The sequence below is a fragment of the Rhinoraja longicauda genome, chromosome 1 (genome assembly GCF_053455715.1).
Source record: "Rhinoraja longicauda isolate Sanriku21f chromosome 1, sRhiLon1.1, whole genome shotgun sequence".
NCBI classification, from domain to species: domain Eukaryota; kingdom Metazoa; phylum Chordata; class Chondrichthyes; order Rajiformes; family Arhynchobatidae; genus Rhinoraja; species Rhinoraja longicauda.
In genome coordinates this window covers 93,382,586-93,398,811 of record NC_135953.1, presented here as the reverse complement: position 1 = coordinate 93,398,811, position 16,226 = coordinate 93,382,586, and the positions used below count along the sequence as shown (strand labels likewise).

At 38.8% G+C, this 16,226-nt stretch overlaps 1 protein-coding gene across 4 annotated transcripts in view; it reads left to right on the top strand.

Annotated features, from left to right (window-relative positions):
* mettl14 (methyltransferase 14, N6-adenosine-methyltransferase non-catalytic subunit) overlaps nt 1–16,019 on the top strand; it is a 46,819-nt gene extending 30,800 nt beyond the window's left edge. For all 4 annotated transcript variants that reach the window (XM_078402466.1, XM_078402456.1, XM_078402482.1 and 1 more), the window contains 4 exons: nt 2,589–2,681; nt 3,463–3,579; nt 7,066–7,276; nt 10,491–16,019. In XM_078402466.1, the coding sequence (XP_078258592.1) occupies nt 2,589–2,681; nt 3,463–3,579; nt 7,066–7,276; nt 10,491–10,795 (726 nt within the window). In that variant the 3' untranslated portion in view covers nt 10,796–16,019. The remainder of the gene's footprint in view (nt 1–2,588; nt 2,682–3,462; nt 3,580–7,065; nt 7,277–10,490) is intronic.
* The last annotated feature ends 207 nt before the right edge of the window (nt 16,020–16,226 follow it).

Genomic DNA, 16,226 nt, shown 5'->3' with positions numbered 1-16,226 from the left:
GATCATTGACATATAATGAGAAAATTAACAGACTCAACACCAACCCTTGCGGAGTACCACAGGTCATCGGTAGCCAAGTCGAAACACTCCTTTATTTTCCACTCTGACTTCTGCCTGTCTTCTATCCATGTTAGAATGCTGCCTCTGATGCTGTGGAGTCTTACCTTGTTTAGCAGTGTTGTATGCAACCCCTTCCTTATCAAAGCCTTCTTAAAATCCAAGATTGGCAGAGCATCACCAGAGAAGGCACCCAGCAACTGGTGATGTCCATGAATCGCAGACTTCAAGCAGTTATTGCATGCAAAGGATATGCAACAAAATACTAAATATGACTACTTTCATTTACATGACATTGCTATGTCCCAAACATTATGGTGCCCTGAAATGGGGGGACTATGTATAAACACTGCTGTAATTTCTACATGGTGAAACCAAATTGTATAAAAATGGGCCTTATTAAATTCTGACAATGTGCACTTTAACCACATGTGATTTTTTCTATTACAAATCTCAAATTGTGGAGCACAGAGACAAATAAATAAATGATGGGTCTTTGTCCCAAACATTATGGAGGACACTGTAAATAGAATGGCAAAGGTCAAGTCAAGTCAAGTCAATTTTATTTGTATAGCACATTTAAAAACAACCCACGTTGACCAAAGTGCTGCACATCTGAAAGGTGATGCATGGTATACTTGCTTTTATCGGTAAGGGAATATAAAAGTCAGGAAGTCATGTATTTGAGGACTGCACAGTGACGCAGCGCTAGAGTTGCTACCTTAGTGCCAGAGACCCAAGTTTGATCATGACTACGGGTGCAGTCTATATGGAGTTTGTACGTTCTCCTGACTGCGTTGGTTTTCTCCGGGTGCTCGGGTTTCTTCCCACATTCCAAAGATGTGCAGGTTTATTTGTAGGTTAATTGACTTCTGCAAATTGTCCCTCGTGTGTAGGCAATAGACAATAGGTGCAGGAGTAGGCCATTCAGCCCTTCGAGCCAGCACCGCCATTCAATGCGATCATGGCTGATCACTCTCAATCAGTACCCCGTTCCTGCCTTCTCCCCATACCCCCTCACTCCGCTATCCTTAAGGCTCTATCCAGCTCTCTCTTGAAATCATCCAATGAACTGGCCTCCACTGCCTTCTGAGGCAGAGAATTCCACACCTTCACCACTCTCTGACTGAAAAAGTTCTTCCTCATCTCCATTTTAAATGGCCTACCCCTTATTCTTAAACTGTGGCCCCTTGTTCTGGACTCCCCCAACATTGGGAACATGTTTCCTGCCTCTAATGTGTCCAATCCCCTAATTATCTTATATGTTTCAATAAGATCCCCCCTCATCCTTCTAAATTCCAGTGTATACTAGCCTAATTGCTCCAGCCATTCAACATACGACAGTCCCGCCATTCCGGGAATTAACCTAGTGAACCTACGCTGCACGCCCTCAATAGCAAGAATATCCTTCCTCAAATTTGGAGACCAAAACTGCACACAGTACTCCAGGTGCGGTCTCACCAGGGCCCGGTAGAACTGTAGAAGGACCTCTTTGCTCCTATACTCAACTCCTCTTGTTACGAAGGCCAACATTCCATTGGCTTTCTTCACTGCCTGCTGTACCTGCATGCTTCCTTTCAGTGACTGATGCACTAGGACACCCAGATCTCGTTGAACATCCCCTCTTCCTAACTTGACACCATTCAGATAATAATCTGCCTTTCTATTCTTACTTCCAAAGTGAATAACCTCACACTTATCTACATTAAACTGCATCTGCCATGTATCCGCCCACTCACACAACCTGTCCAAGTCACCCTGCAGCCTTATTGCATCTTCCTCACAATTCACACTACCCCCCAGCTTAGTATCATCTGCAAATTTGCTAATGGTACTTTTAATCCCTTCATCTAAGTCATTAATGTATATCGTAAATAGCTGGGGTCTCAGCACCGAACCTTGCGGTACCCCACTGGTCACTGCCTGCCATTCCGAAAGGGACCCATTTATCCCCACTCTGCTTTCTGTCTGTCAACCAATTTTCTATCCATGTCAGTACCCTACCCCCAATACCATGTGGTATAAGCTTACATGTGATCGTTGGTCTGTGCGGACTTGGAGGCTTCAAGGGCCTGTTTTCACGCTGTATCTCTAAACTAAACCTCCAGTTTGGTTGGCTGGAGGTCACAGACCTCCAGCCGAAATTACACCCTTCCACCACTTTCATGTCTTTCAATATAGCAGTCTAACTTGTGCATAATACAAGTTTTCAATCTGCAAACATGACCTTAAATTTCTGCTCACTCAAGAGTTTAATTGTTCATCGTACTTCCATTTTGACCTTTTCCTTACTTCCTGCTGCTTCATTTTGCTTATCCTGAATATGTAGTAAGAAGTAAGTCTTTTTTTTTCATCAACTTTTACTCACTCATTTGTAGATATCAATAATTCATACATTAGTATTGCATGACAATTTGCAAAAGTCTGCTCTGAATTACTAAAATCAGTTGTAGTTTATGGAATCCATGAAAATAATTATGGATAGTTTTTTAGGTGGATAGGAACTTTATGGCATTTTTTTTCTTTTATAGATAATGAAGATAGAAATTGAAGAAATTGCAGCTCCGCGATCATTTGTCTTTTTGTGGTGTGGCTCTGGGGATGGTCTGGACCTTGGTAGAGTGGTAAGTTGCAGCAGTAATCTGAGCCAGCAAAGGCCTTCATTTACCGAGTACTCTATTCAGATGATAAATAGTGTCTGGTGCACAACTGACCAATTGTTTGCCAACAATAGTATGTGAATGTTAAGTCTTAAAATTCGTATACAATTCACACTGAATACCTAATGTCCTATTCTGTTTTGTGCCTGTCATTCTGATTAATGGTTTTCTTCTTCGTGAGTATGTTGGAAGCAATGCTCATTATAATGCCTTTCATGGGATGAAAAATCTCTTACTGCATTTTTTTACCATCTAAAACAATATTTGCATCTGGAATGCTGTTGATACTATTGGATCCATTTCTTTGATTTATTTAGCTATTACGTGTTAACGCATAGCTTTATTATAAATATGTGATTTGAATTACTCCCTTTGGAAAAAAAATGCAAAAAAAGTAGTTCCTATCCAATTTAAAAATAATCCGTAATTTAAATTTTTTAAATTATTTTTTCTTTTAATAAAAATTCTGAATATTCATTCATAAGCATTGATTTTAACAATCATTTATTTATTTCATAATATGACGACTAAAGAAGAGATTCCGTGCTTTTGTAATTTGAAAGTAATTTCGCTACAGCATTCTGGTAGTTACTTCAATGTGTTTAAAGATTGCGTGATTAATAAATTTGTTACGATAAATTCCTCAGCAAACCTCTTATCTTTTAAAATGTAATGTGGTTTACAATTAGTAAGCCTCAAATTAGAAATTTTATTTTTACATAAAGGCATGTCTTTATTAATCCAGTGTTTACGTAAATGGGGATTCAGACGTTGTGAAGATATTTGCTGGATCAAAACCAATAAAGATAACCCTGGGAAAACCAAAACCCTGGACCCAAAAGCAGTCTTCCAGCGAACAAAGGCAAGTGTTTTGTCTGACCTTCGGGGCAGACGTATATCGCAAGTCCAAACTAATTCCTGTAGTCACAGCGAAAGAATTGCCTGTTTTCTCTTCTCCTGTTACATTGAATTACACGAGGAACACAGCTCAGAATGGACAATTAATGGCTTGTCAATTCCAAAGGGGGTTTTTTTGGTGTGAGATAATATGGAGGCATTGTTCACTTTTGCATTGTTGTATAAAGTTTTGTTTAAATTTACATAGTTAATTTACTTATGGGTAGGAATGAAAGAAAGGGCTGTCAAAGGAGTATTCCAGCATAGAGCACAAGTGTATTAATAGGCTGGACAGAGCCCATTTTCTGGAATTGCTGCTCCCTGTCTACCCACCCTTGAATGAACGAAGGTCAAGTGCAAAGAGACTTTGTCATTGTCCACACCCTGGAATCCAGCAGCACAGCAGGTAGTTGTTCTGCTGTGCGATCAAAATGCAGAAGTCCTATTCCCCAGAAATTCCATGGCAACCAGTTGTAAAATATGTAATTATTATTTAAATTGGAAAAAAACATAATTTCAAGTATTTAATTTTAAATAGAGTTATCCATAACATGAAAAAGCATATACAATTAAAAGCATTTAAACTCGGGGGAAATGGTTTAAAAATAATAATTTAGTTCCCCTTTATCTCCTAATCCATAGACCTACAATCTCTGCAAATCAGTGGGATGTTGGATTCTGGACCCCGTGATCATTTTTTTCCCAGCAATATGGCAAGCTGACAGAATCAGCCTTCCGAGAATTGCAATTTAAATGGTTGATTGCCATCTGTTTAGATCTGAACCGGCAACATTCATCACCATCTAACCTTGTAATTTGGGTTAGAGGTAGTGTTCCGGTTATTCTGAAACAACATTCCCCTAATCAGAATTCCTAATAAGTACAAATGCATGTCTGAATATTTTCAATATTTTAAATTTATTTTGGATTTCCAGCATCTACAATATTTTGCTTCTGTAGAATGGTAAAGATGTGATATTATTCAGATATGCACTTTAAAAAAAAAGTAATCTGCTGTTTCAAACTTTCGTCCAAAATTAAAAGAAAAAATCGTACGTTGTGATGTATCTGAAAGTGCTTTGCTGTGCTTTTCTATCATGGGTAATTTGTGCACCGGATACTGCCACAATGAGCAATGTGATGATGGTTGTGATAGGTTGGTTTTCCTGTGATAGAGTGATAAGCATTGCCCAAGGCACCTGTTGCTTTTTGAAATATTAGCATAATTTGGGCCAAGGGCTCAGTTCAACGTTTCATTCAAGAAACAATGCCTCCAATAAAGTGGTACTGAATTAAGTACCACCCTGGGTTTTATTTTTGTTCTCAAGTATCTGGAGTTTCACTTGAACGTCCATCGTGGACTCGGAGAGGCTACCAATCAGCCACACCTGATGTGAATATCTATCTTTTCTTTTGCCAATGTAATTTTTCTTCCCCCACCCCCAAATCCACCCAAGAAATGGTTCTATGAAACCTACTGAGCTAATATGATTTACCAGAGTTGCAATTAATTTCATTGCAATAGTTTTCGTTATGAATTACGTTCTTTCCTTTCTGTAAAATCTTTGTTTTTGTGCACATTTGCAAAGAAGCTACATCACAAAGTTCTGTGATGTAAGCTGGTCAACACAGTCCTGTTGATGAAAATGTTATTTGATTTGCAGTTCCCATGGAATATATGTTGGTGGATTGAAATTAGGAGTGGGGAAATGCCAAGTTTCTCAGCTTTTTTTGGTTTTGTTTAGTTTATTATTGTCATATGTACCGAGGTACAGTGAAAAGCATTTATTTCCGTGCTATCCAGTCAAAGAAAAGACTATACATGATTAGTTCAAGTGATCTGAGAAAAGTTATTTAGAAATGTTGACTAACAGTTGTTTTCAGCAGAAATGCTGCAAGCTGCTGGAATGCCTAATGATGGATAAAACATGGTTTGGAACAAAGAAAATGAAAACATCAAAGTTGTGGAAATAAGGAACTGCAGATGCTGGTTTACAAAAAAGGACACAAAGTGCTAGAATAACTCAGCGGGTCAGGCAGCAATTCTGGAGAAAATGGATAGATGACCTCTTGCCGATGTAAAGGAACTAGTCAGAGGTTCACGTGCAACTCCTCTAATCCCATCTACTGCATCCAATGTTCCGATGTGGTCATCCTTACGTTGACGAGACCAAATGTAGACTCTACGACCGTTTCTCCGGACTCCAATGTGTACAGGATCTCCTGGTTGCTAATCATTTTATCTCCCCTTTCCATTCCCATACTGACTTTTCTGTCCTGGGCCCCCTCCATTGCCAGAGAGCTGTCATTCGCCGTCTGGAGAAACAGCACCTCATATTCTGATTGGGTAGCTTACAACCCAACTGTATGAACTTTGAAATCTAAAATAAAACCAACCAAACTCTTTCCCCCTCCCCCCCCCCCCCCCCGCCGCCTTTTCCATATGCCCCACCTGGACTTACACCCATTTCTTTCCTCTCCCCTCCCCTTTCACCTACATCGCTGCTTACATGATTTGTAATTCTTCTATCCTTATCTCATACCTTTTGTCTTTTCATTTCTGGCATTTGTCCAACCATTTTTCTATCAAAAACGTCCCTCACTTGTATCTACCCATCTCTTGCCAGGCTTCGTCCTGCTTCACTTCTCCAGTTCTTCTCTCTCTCCCCCCCCCCCCCCCCCCCCCAATCAATCTGAAGAAGGGGCCCGACCTGAAACATTACCTATCCTTGTTCTCCAGAGATGCTGCCTGCCACTGGGCGAAACTATTTTTCTGAGCATGCTAATAATTTCCTTTCCTGAAATAAAATATCTTTGTTGACCAATATTTAGTTCATGAATACTGTACCAAAATTAACTGAAGATAAGCATACTCTGAACCTCTTGTTTAAAGTGGTGTTAAGCATCAAATTATGCTTTTCGGCTATTATCATGAAAGATCTTTTCAAATAAATAGTTATAAGTACTTGGGCCTCTTGATTGTGGAAAGATTAACATAATAAATTCACAATAAACCACTATGTTTCTCAAGAATTCAAAATGTATTAATAATATATCATAATGTAGCATTAATGTCCCTCAATAGCTGCAGCAAGTGGGAATTTAATTACATTCCCAATGCATATGACAATTAAATACACTTGACTTTACTCTTGACTTCAGTTTCGAATTAAATGGAGATAGTTTTCTGATTAGATTTAAATTTGCTGAAAGTATAATTAAAAAAATATATTTCCTCAGTAAATTAATCATCGCACAATCAGTGTTGTAATTATGGCAGATGTTATGACATTTTCAAGCAATCACAGTATTTACTTTTCTATTGTGAACATTTTCTGGAGACATTGGGCGAAATACAAAACTAAAAAGTTATCTAGGATCCCTGTACAGTATTACTTGATGTAAGAGTTAATGGCTGTAATTCCCAAATGTGTTGTGTTTTATTTTTTAGGAACACTGCCTAATGGGTATCAAAGGAACGGTTCGCCGAAGTACGGATGGCGATTTTATCCATGCAAATGTAGACATTGATCTTATTATTACAGAAGAGCCTGAGATTGGGAACCTTGAAAAGCCTGTGGAAATATTTCATATCATTGAACATTTCTGTCTGGGACGAAGAAGATTGCACGTTTTTGGAAGGGATAGCACAATAAGACCAGGTATGTGACTCGTTGCTTCTAAATGTAAGATGCTATTAACGTGCTCTTTATTTTTGCGATTATCTGAAAGATAATATAAAATTTCATTTTAAAATATTTTCTGGGCACTTATTGATAACTCAATGCATAAACTAACTATTCTATTCCTATGTGACAACTAAAATAACATAATCCAGTCGCTAGAACTGGATTTTTGTTTGACGTAAGTATGAAAAGATAAAATAGTAACAGTCAAATCAGAGGTTGACCTTGCATTACTATAGATTTTTACTGAGTCAAATTGCTACTCAATGGGTGGGTGATGAGCAGATAGAGGGGAAAGAAACTGAGCAATTGGAGGCTGATGAATTAGTTATAAAAAAGGCGGTCAATGAAAGAACATGGGTGGACCAAAAGGAGAGAGAGGAGCACAAGCATGTCGGTTACCTGAAACAGGAAATTTAATTGTTCATACCATTGGGTTATAGACTGCCCTGGTGGAATATGAGCTATTGTTCTAGTTTACAATTTTCCTCCTACTGGCAGTGGAGAATGCAAAGGAAGACAAACACTAATGTATTTTCCAACAAAATAACCTAGCAATGCACGTAATCTTGTTGCACCAGATGTTAACAATCCCAGTGGACCACTGATTATTGTTTGATGTTAAAATCTAGGATTTTATATCCCACATAAGAAATATGCATTTCAATAGAACTTGAACAAATTAAGGAAACTGAATTAATGCTATGATTGAAGTGAATCTAACAATTATGTAACCTTACATCATGTTTAAAGGCTAAAGGGCCTGTTTCTGTTTTGGAATAACATTTCATATATGTCAGTAACAAAATGTAATAATAAGCTGGGTAAATTTGCTAAGACTTTGTTCAAAATTGTGCACTGTTGAGATTTGACTTTTTATCGGCAATATTGCTAACAGTGGTGTGTGATGGCATCAACTGATCTGTGATGTAGCTCTCCACCACTGTGACAATTCAGTTAAGGAGAACCCGGCGTTGACTTTATCTATTACACCAGCAGGGAGACCCTTCTGTAGCCATGCCTCTTGAAGAGAAGTCACAGTTACCCCAAAGTCACAGCCAAAATCCCCTGATTTAACCTTATTTATCCAGATGAGGTTGTGAATTCTCCACTAAGTTTTGGAACCTCTGCAACCATCTGCCTCTGTGACTTTGTTAGTTTTCATTTGACATCTGGCCTTATCAGTCTGGGCTCGGGTAGAATGGTTCTTCAATGTTTGGGTTATAGATAGTCTTGCTGGCTCTGAAAATTGCACATTATGATTATCAAGTGCACATTATGATTATCAGGTGCAAATGGGGGGACTTTGTATAAATACTGCTGTAATCTCTACATGGTGAAACCAAAAAATGTATATAAATGGTCTTTATTAAAATCTGACAATGTGCACTTTAACCACATGTGATTTTTTCTATTACAAATCTCAAATTGTGGAATACAGAGGCATAAGTGATGGGTCTTTGTCCCAAACATTATGGAGGGCATTATAGTTATTCTCATCAAAATGCCCCTGATGTCTTCTTGTAGAGAAGCCAAAAGTATGCTCGCCAGAGGTCTAATTGTCTTTAGCACAATACCTTGTTTTATGTGCACTGAATATTATGTAAATAAAAAAACTGCTGCATCTGATCTAGTTATGCAGTGCAGCTTCCAAATAATGTGAATGTTGGGAAACAAATTTAACACTTGTGTTATGATGCACTCACTTCACAAGGAAAACTAACATTATTTTTGGAATTCCTCTTCAAAGATCTAAACCTCAGTTCCATTTACAAGGCATGGCTTCACATCCCAGTATCCTCACCCATTACAATACTAAATCACAGATACTCAACTTCTGTGACGTACATGCATACAGATGTTTTGGGCAGATTTCCCCAATGTCCATCTTCAATCTTCATTGTTATTGCCCACAACTGCAGTTTGTCCTGTTTCCACGCTGTATCTCTAAATCTAAATCTAAAGATCCCCAGCCCCAAATTGCTGGTCCTTTCCAGAATCTATTGCTCCCTCAGTTCCACTGTGAGAGAGGACATTTGTTCAGAAAATTATGATGCAATCTTTTGGTAATTTTTACTTCTTCAGCATGATCCCTGTAACAACCAGACACAGTTGGGCATAGGGAATACCTTGAACACATTGGAGCTGTAAAATTCCAGCTGGCAATGCAGAGCAGTAGACAGGTGCATGCACCAAGGCTCTGCAGAAGAGTGGAAGGGGGGGGGGGGGGGTTTGGTGGGCTGATGTGTCCTACATATGCTGGTTCTCCCCCAGATGGCGGGGATGGACTGTAGGTCCTACACATAGCACCTCTGCCTGAGAAAGTGGGGGCAAAAGTTGGATTGGATCCCATGTGCACTGGCTCTGCCAGAGGTGGGGAGGGGAGAGATACGATGAAGGTTCCACATGGGCCAGGGTCTCTGCTTGTGGACTGAGTATATAGGGAGAATGATGTATTATTTATCTTTGCTAATATAATATAATATTTAAAAGAACTCAAGAATCCATAAAATAATGTGCTCACACATAGCTGACTGCATACTCTGCCTGCTAAATTGCAATGAGAAAAAAATCAATCTCTCTTGAGGATCATGATAGTATCTGCCATATATCGGAAAGTCAGACATAACAAAGTGCCTAATGCACTGAAGATAGACAAAATGCTGGAGTAACTCGGCAGGACAGGCAGCATCTCTGGATAGAAGGGATGGGTGACGTTTTGGGTCAAGACCCTTCAAATTGAGAGTCAGGGGAGAGGGAGACAGAGATAAGGAAGGGTAAAGTGTGAAAACAAGACATCAAAGGAGATGCTGTTCAAAGATGAAAGGGAGGAGATGCAGGTGAATCTCTGCCTCGCCTGAAAAGACTGTCGGGGTCCTTGGATAGATGAACTGCTTAGCTTTTGTGTGTATATATGCTTTTGAGATGCCCATTATTCTGAACTACTACAAAATGACTTCATGGAGAAATCTGACTAATAATAACTAATGGCGTGAGGAAGATCATATTTTTTTGAGTTTATGATTAAGTCCACCATAAAGTAAATGAACTCCTTTTCTTACTATAATATAAATTTATTATATAAAATGTATTCTTTGACTTCAATATTTACAGCTGCTTCTACCTTTGATTTGTATGCTTTTGAAATTTTAAAATTGCTTCAGTATCTATTTATTTTACCTTTCAACAGGATGGTTAACTGTGGGTCCTAGTCTTACAAACAGTAACTTCAACGCTGAAACCTACAGCTCCTACTTCACTGGAACAAATGTACATCTGACTGGTTGTACAGAAGAGATTGAGAGACTTCGTCCCAAATCACCACCTCCAAAATCTAAATCTGACCGAGGGGGTGGAGCCTCCAGAGGTGGAGGGAGAGGTGGCCCTTCAGCAGGACGTGGAGAGAGAGGCAGAGAAAGAAACAGAGGAAATTTTAGAGGAGAGAGAGGATTCAGAGGCCGAGGGGGCGCTGCCCATCGAGGATTTGCTCGGTGATGACAGTGTTCTTATCTAATTTAGGAGTGCAGTTTCAGAATCTAAATCTGCGCCACTTTTCTACTTTTTTATATATGTGTATATATATATATATATATATATATTAAACCATGGAATAAAAGATCTGCAGTAATAAAATGCACACCAGCAATATGTTCAGTGAAAATGGTTTTGCAGTTTGGTCACAGGTTTACCTTGTAATGAACAAAGTGCAGTGCAAATGCCTTTAAATGTACATTCAGGTTGTTTACTGGTTTAAAATTTGTTGCAATTTTTTTAAAAGTCTGCAATATCTCAATTTGTGTAGCATTTAAAGATTAGTATTTTTAACTTTTAAGCGTTGGATTTTGTCACTTTTTAGTGACACAATTGTAGATTGAGTTCTTAAAGAGGTGCTGAATAAAAGGCAGTTCCTGCAAAACCGACTTGGAAGCATTGATTCAAAGATAAAGTAATATTCTGTAACCATTGGAACCAGCATCTTGTCCCCTAACCATTACATCTGCTTCAGCCTGACTGTTGGAACCTGCCAAAATGCAGAGTTAAAAAAGATCAGTTTATTCAGCTGCACATGTCTAATGCTCCAGCTTTTACACTGCATTTGTAAATTTATAGTTCTAAAATTCGTGTGTGATTTAAGTAGTTCCTTTTTAGCGCATCTCTTTTGTAAGTAGATTTGTGCCCAGTAGGAATAAATATTTGAAATTATTTTGCATCCAGACCTTAGACGGGAAACTAACGTAAGATGCCATTTGTAGCCATCTTTATAAATGTTTTACTATTTGATTTGTTTCTCTTTTCCCTATTTTTTTGTTTTGAACTAATTTTTTTCATTGAATGCAATCTATGTACAGCACTTAACAGCAAATCATAAAATAAATGTATATCTTGTGTCAAGTTGGTCACAAGTGAGGATGAAATATCAAGACATCGTGGGACCATATAAATTACTGAGTAAATATTTCCAAACCTATAAATTCATTTAACTTAAATCACACAGTTGGCTGATAAACTGTCTAAATATGTGTCATGGTGTTTTTGGTTAGCATCATTGAAACTGCTTTTTTAATAAACACAAGTCTTTTTATATTTGTTAAATTTCCTGGAATTCTTTAAAGAAGTAAATAGCAGGACAGACAAAGGAAAGTCAGTAGGTGTTGTTTACTTAGATTTTCAGAAAGCCTTTGATAAGGTGCCACACATTAGGTTGCTAAGGAAGATGAGGGCCCATGGTATCAATGGGCAGATACTAGCACAGATGGCAGAAGACAGAGTGGCAATACAGGGGGCTTTTTCTGGTTGGCTGTCAGTGTCTAGTGGAGTTCCAGAAAGGTCGGTGTTGGGGCCGCTACTTTTCACGTTGTATATTAATGATTTGGACGAGGGGATTGGCGGCTTTGTGGCAAAGTTTGCAGATGATACAAAAATAGATGGAGGAGCAGGTAGTGCAGAGAAAGCAGGGACTCTGCAGAAGGACTTGGACAGGCTGGGAGTGTTGGCAGAGAAGTGGCAGATGGAATATAGTGTAGCAAAGTGTAGTCATGCAGTTTAGTAGTAGGAATAAAGGCGTAGACTATTTTCTAAATGCGGTGATAATCCAGAAATCAAAGGTGCAAAGGGACTTGGGAGTGCTGGTGCAGGATTCCCAAAAAGTTAATCTGCAAGTTGAATCGGTAGTAAAGAAAGCAAACTCAATGTTAACATTTATTTCAAGAGGGCTTGTATACAAAAACAGGAATGAAATGTTGAGGCTCTATCAGGCGCTGGTCAGACCATATTTGGAATATTGTAAGCAGTTTTGGGCACCATATCTGAGGAAACGTGCTGGCTCTGGAGAGGGTCCAGAGGAGGTTTACAAGAATGATCCCAGAAATGATTAGGTTCACCTTTGATGAGCGTTTGTCTGTACTGGGCCTGTACTTGCTGGAGTTTAGAAGAATGAGGGGGGGACCTCATTGAAACATACAGAATGTAAAAGGCTTGGATAGAGTGGATGTGGGGAGCATGTTTCCGCTAATGGGAGAATCTAGTCGAGGTCTTAGCCTCAGAATTAAAAGACGTTCTTTTAGGAAGAAGATGAGAGGTTTCTTTAGTCAGAGGGTGGTGAATCTGGAATTCTTTGCCACAGAAGGCAGTGGAGGTCAAGTCAGTGGATATTTTTAAGGCAGACATAGATTCTTGGTTATGGGGAGAAGGATGGAGAATGGGGTTAGGGGGGAGAGATTGATAAACCATGATTGAATGGCGGAGTAGACTTGATGGGCCGAATTGCCTAATTCTACGCCTATTCCTTAGAAACATAGAAAATAGGTGCAGAAGTAGGCCATTCGGCCCTTCGAGCCTGCACTGCCATTCAATCCAGCTCAGTAACCTGTACCTACCTGCCTTCTCTCCATATCCCCTGATCCCTTTAGCCACAAGGGCCTTATGACCTATATTTTCATATTTAAATTAATATGTTCTGTTGCAGAGAAATAACAGGATTAATCTGATTATTGTGATGTCCAAATGCATGTAATATATTCAACAACTTAAAAATGAAAGCGACCGTGTCTGACCATAAGGTTATCTCTGTCTCTGACCATTTAAGAATTACAAGTTTAGATTGCTTAATTTCCAAAGGTCTTTAGTGTAATGTGGAATTATTACATTTATCATTTAAATTATTTTAAATTATTCTGCACCTGTATTTTAATACATGAAACATGTTTTAATTCCTTATAAGTGAAGAATTTATCTATATTACATTATAGTTTCAGAGGTGCTTTATGTTGAATTGTAACCTCAAATATAGCCAGATGATCTTGTTTTACAGCATAGATATACTTGATAATGTTAAGTTTTTTTTAGTATGCAAGTATTTGACTGACAGACTTCTGTGATGTTGCAGGTGGCAAATACCTTTTTCATGCATGTTTAGAATATAATTAGATTTGCCAACTTTTTAAAAACAAATTGAATTGGAGTTTGTAATGTAGAGTTCTTTACTTCGGTTCTGTAAACATTTCTTTGAGAAATTGAGTACACTCTGCCACATCCACTTAACGATGTTACCCTCAGGTTTATCTAGGCACATTCAGATACTTTTAAATTCGTAAATCACTGCAGTAAATGGAGAAATATGCTGCCTAAATATATAACACACTGAAGCACATGGTCCCTTTTAAGAATATGATTGCATGTGTATGTTTCCCTTCCATATTGAGTTTGGTTCTCTTTCTATTTTCATCAACATCAATAACAGGTATTGAATAGTGAAGCTGAAAACTGAAGCTTCCACCATTTGGATGACAGAATAACACCAATCTGTCATTCACTTTATTTAGGCATCCCTATTCTAGGTCTCTTCGAAACTGAAACTATGGAGTCCTGCCGTTAGAATGTATGAAGCACCACATTCTGCAAGAACTAGCAAGATAAATTACATTCCACTTGAGTAGCTTACAACTCAACGGTATGAACACTGAATTATCTAATTTTAGGAAACAACCTCTTCTCCCTTCCCTTTTCCCCCGTCTTTCCTATGCCCCACCTGAATGTGGTTACCACGCATTTCTCCCTTTCCCCTTCCCCACCAAACCCTTCCACCTCCATTCCTTCCTCTGGCTTTACTTTTCATGCCTCCTCTATCTCTTATCTCTTACTGCTTGTCTTCTTCATCTCTGGCTTTTGTCCAACCATCTGACAATCAAACCCCCTCCTCGACTGCATCAACCTCTCATTTGTCATGCCCCAAGTTCTCCTCCAGGTTTCTCCCCAGCCCCTTCGACTAATACAATCAGTCTAAGGAAGGGTACAGTGATGCTGGCTGACCCACTGAGTTACTCAGCATTTTGTGTCTTTTTGGTAAACCAACATCTGCAGGTTTGTGCCTACAAGAGAATTTACCATAGGAATTTTCCTTTTGAAAAGTCATAATGGGAAAACAATGTGCATTTTATATTGGTACCTTTATTTTAGGCATAGAAACAGTTTTAACATGGGGAAAAGCAGCAGAAAGCATATTGAGTTTAATGATTTTTTTAAAAAACCTGCAAATGCTGGAAACGAAATAAAAAGTAAATACATTAACTAAGAAACATTAGCGAGTTAGGGAGCATTAACATAGTTTATGGCCAGACCCTTACCAGCATTGATGTGCAGAGTAATCTTGGGAGTCCAAGTTCATAGCTCACTGAAGGTGGCAGCACAGAGATCGGGTGATAAGACATATAATATGCTTGCCTTCATCGCTATATGATTATTAGTCAGGAAGTTATGATGCAACACTATAGGGTTTTGGTTAGGCTGCATTTGGCATATTGTGTGCCATTCTGGTCACCCTAATACAAGAAAGATGTCAAGGCTTTGGAGAGGGTGCAGAGCAGATTTACCAGAATGGTGCCTGGATTAGAGGGTTTCAGGTACAGGAAGAGGCTGGATAGACTTCAATTGGTTTCTCTAGAATATCAGAGGTTGAGGGGAGACTTGATGGAAGTAAGTAGATTTATGAGAGGCATAGATAAGGTAGGCAGTCAAAACTTTTTTTTTCCCAGGGTGGAAATGTCCAACACTGGAGAGCACAGCTATAAGGTGAGAGTGGGAATGCTTAATAGAGAATGTGCAGGGCAAGTTTTTTTACACAGTGTTAGGGGGCTGGAATGCATTGCAGGGATGGTGGTGGGGGCAGATACAATAGTGACATTTAAGGCTTTTAGACAGGCACATGGATGAACTGAATCATCCTACCACAACCAGAGAGCAGTGCTGAACTACTATCTACTTCTTTGGTGATCTTCGGACTATCCTTGATCCGACTGCTGGCTTTACCTTGCACCATACGTTATTCCCTTATCATGTATCTATACACTGTAAATGGCTCCATTGTAATCACTATTTATCTTTATGCTGACTGGATAGCACGCAACAAAAGCTTTGTTGTACCTGTACCTTGATACACATGACAATAAACTAAATTAACGAATTGTAACCAGTACGTTGTTTAGTGGTCTCTATTGTGTTGAATCCCAGTAACCTGCCAGAACCTCCACAGGTAAAGTCTGCGTATCATTAAAAATAACCATGGTTAATACCAGTATCTTCCCTGGCCCTAGAAACCTAGAGTTCACTTTTTTGTATGGACTTGTTATCGTTGTATCTCAACTACTGCTGTACAAAACAATTTGGGTACATATCCATTTCTAACATCCCCTGTGAAATTGTGATTCGTCATTCTTATAATGTAGGACCACAACTGTTTATCTTTTTATGTATTCCAATAAAAGTATCTTTCAGTTTCAGAATTTTGAATACTGTTTTGCTTCAAGTTTTTATCCACTTGAAGTTCGCCTATTGGTTTTGTTCCAGTCTTTTCGGAGTACTAATCACTTACCTCGTCATTTAACTTTGAGCCCCATGGGTGCACATGTTGACCTGTTGCTAAAGGATCTAT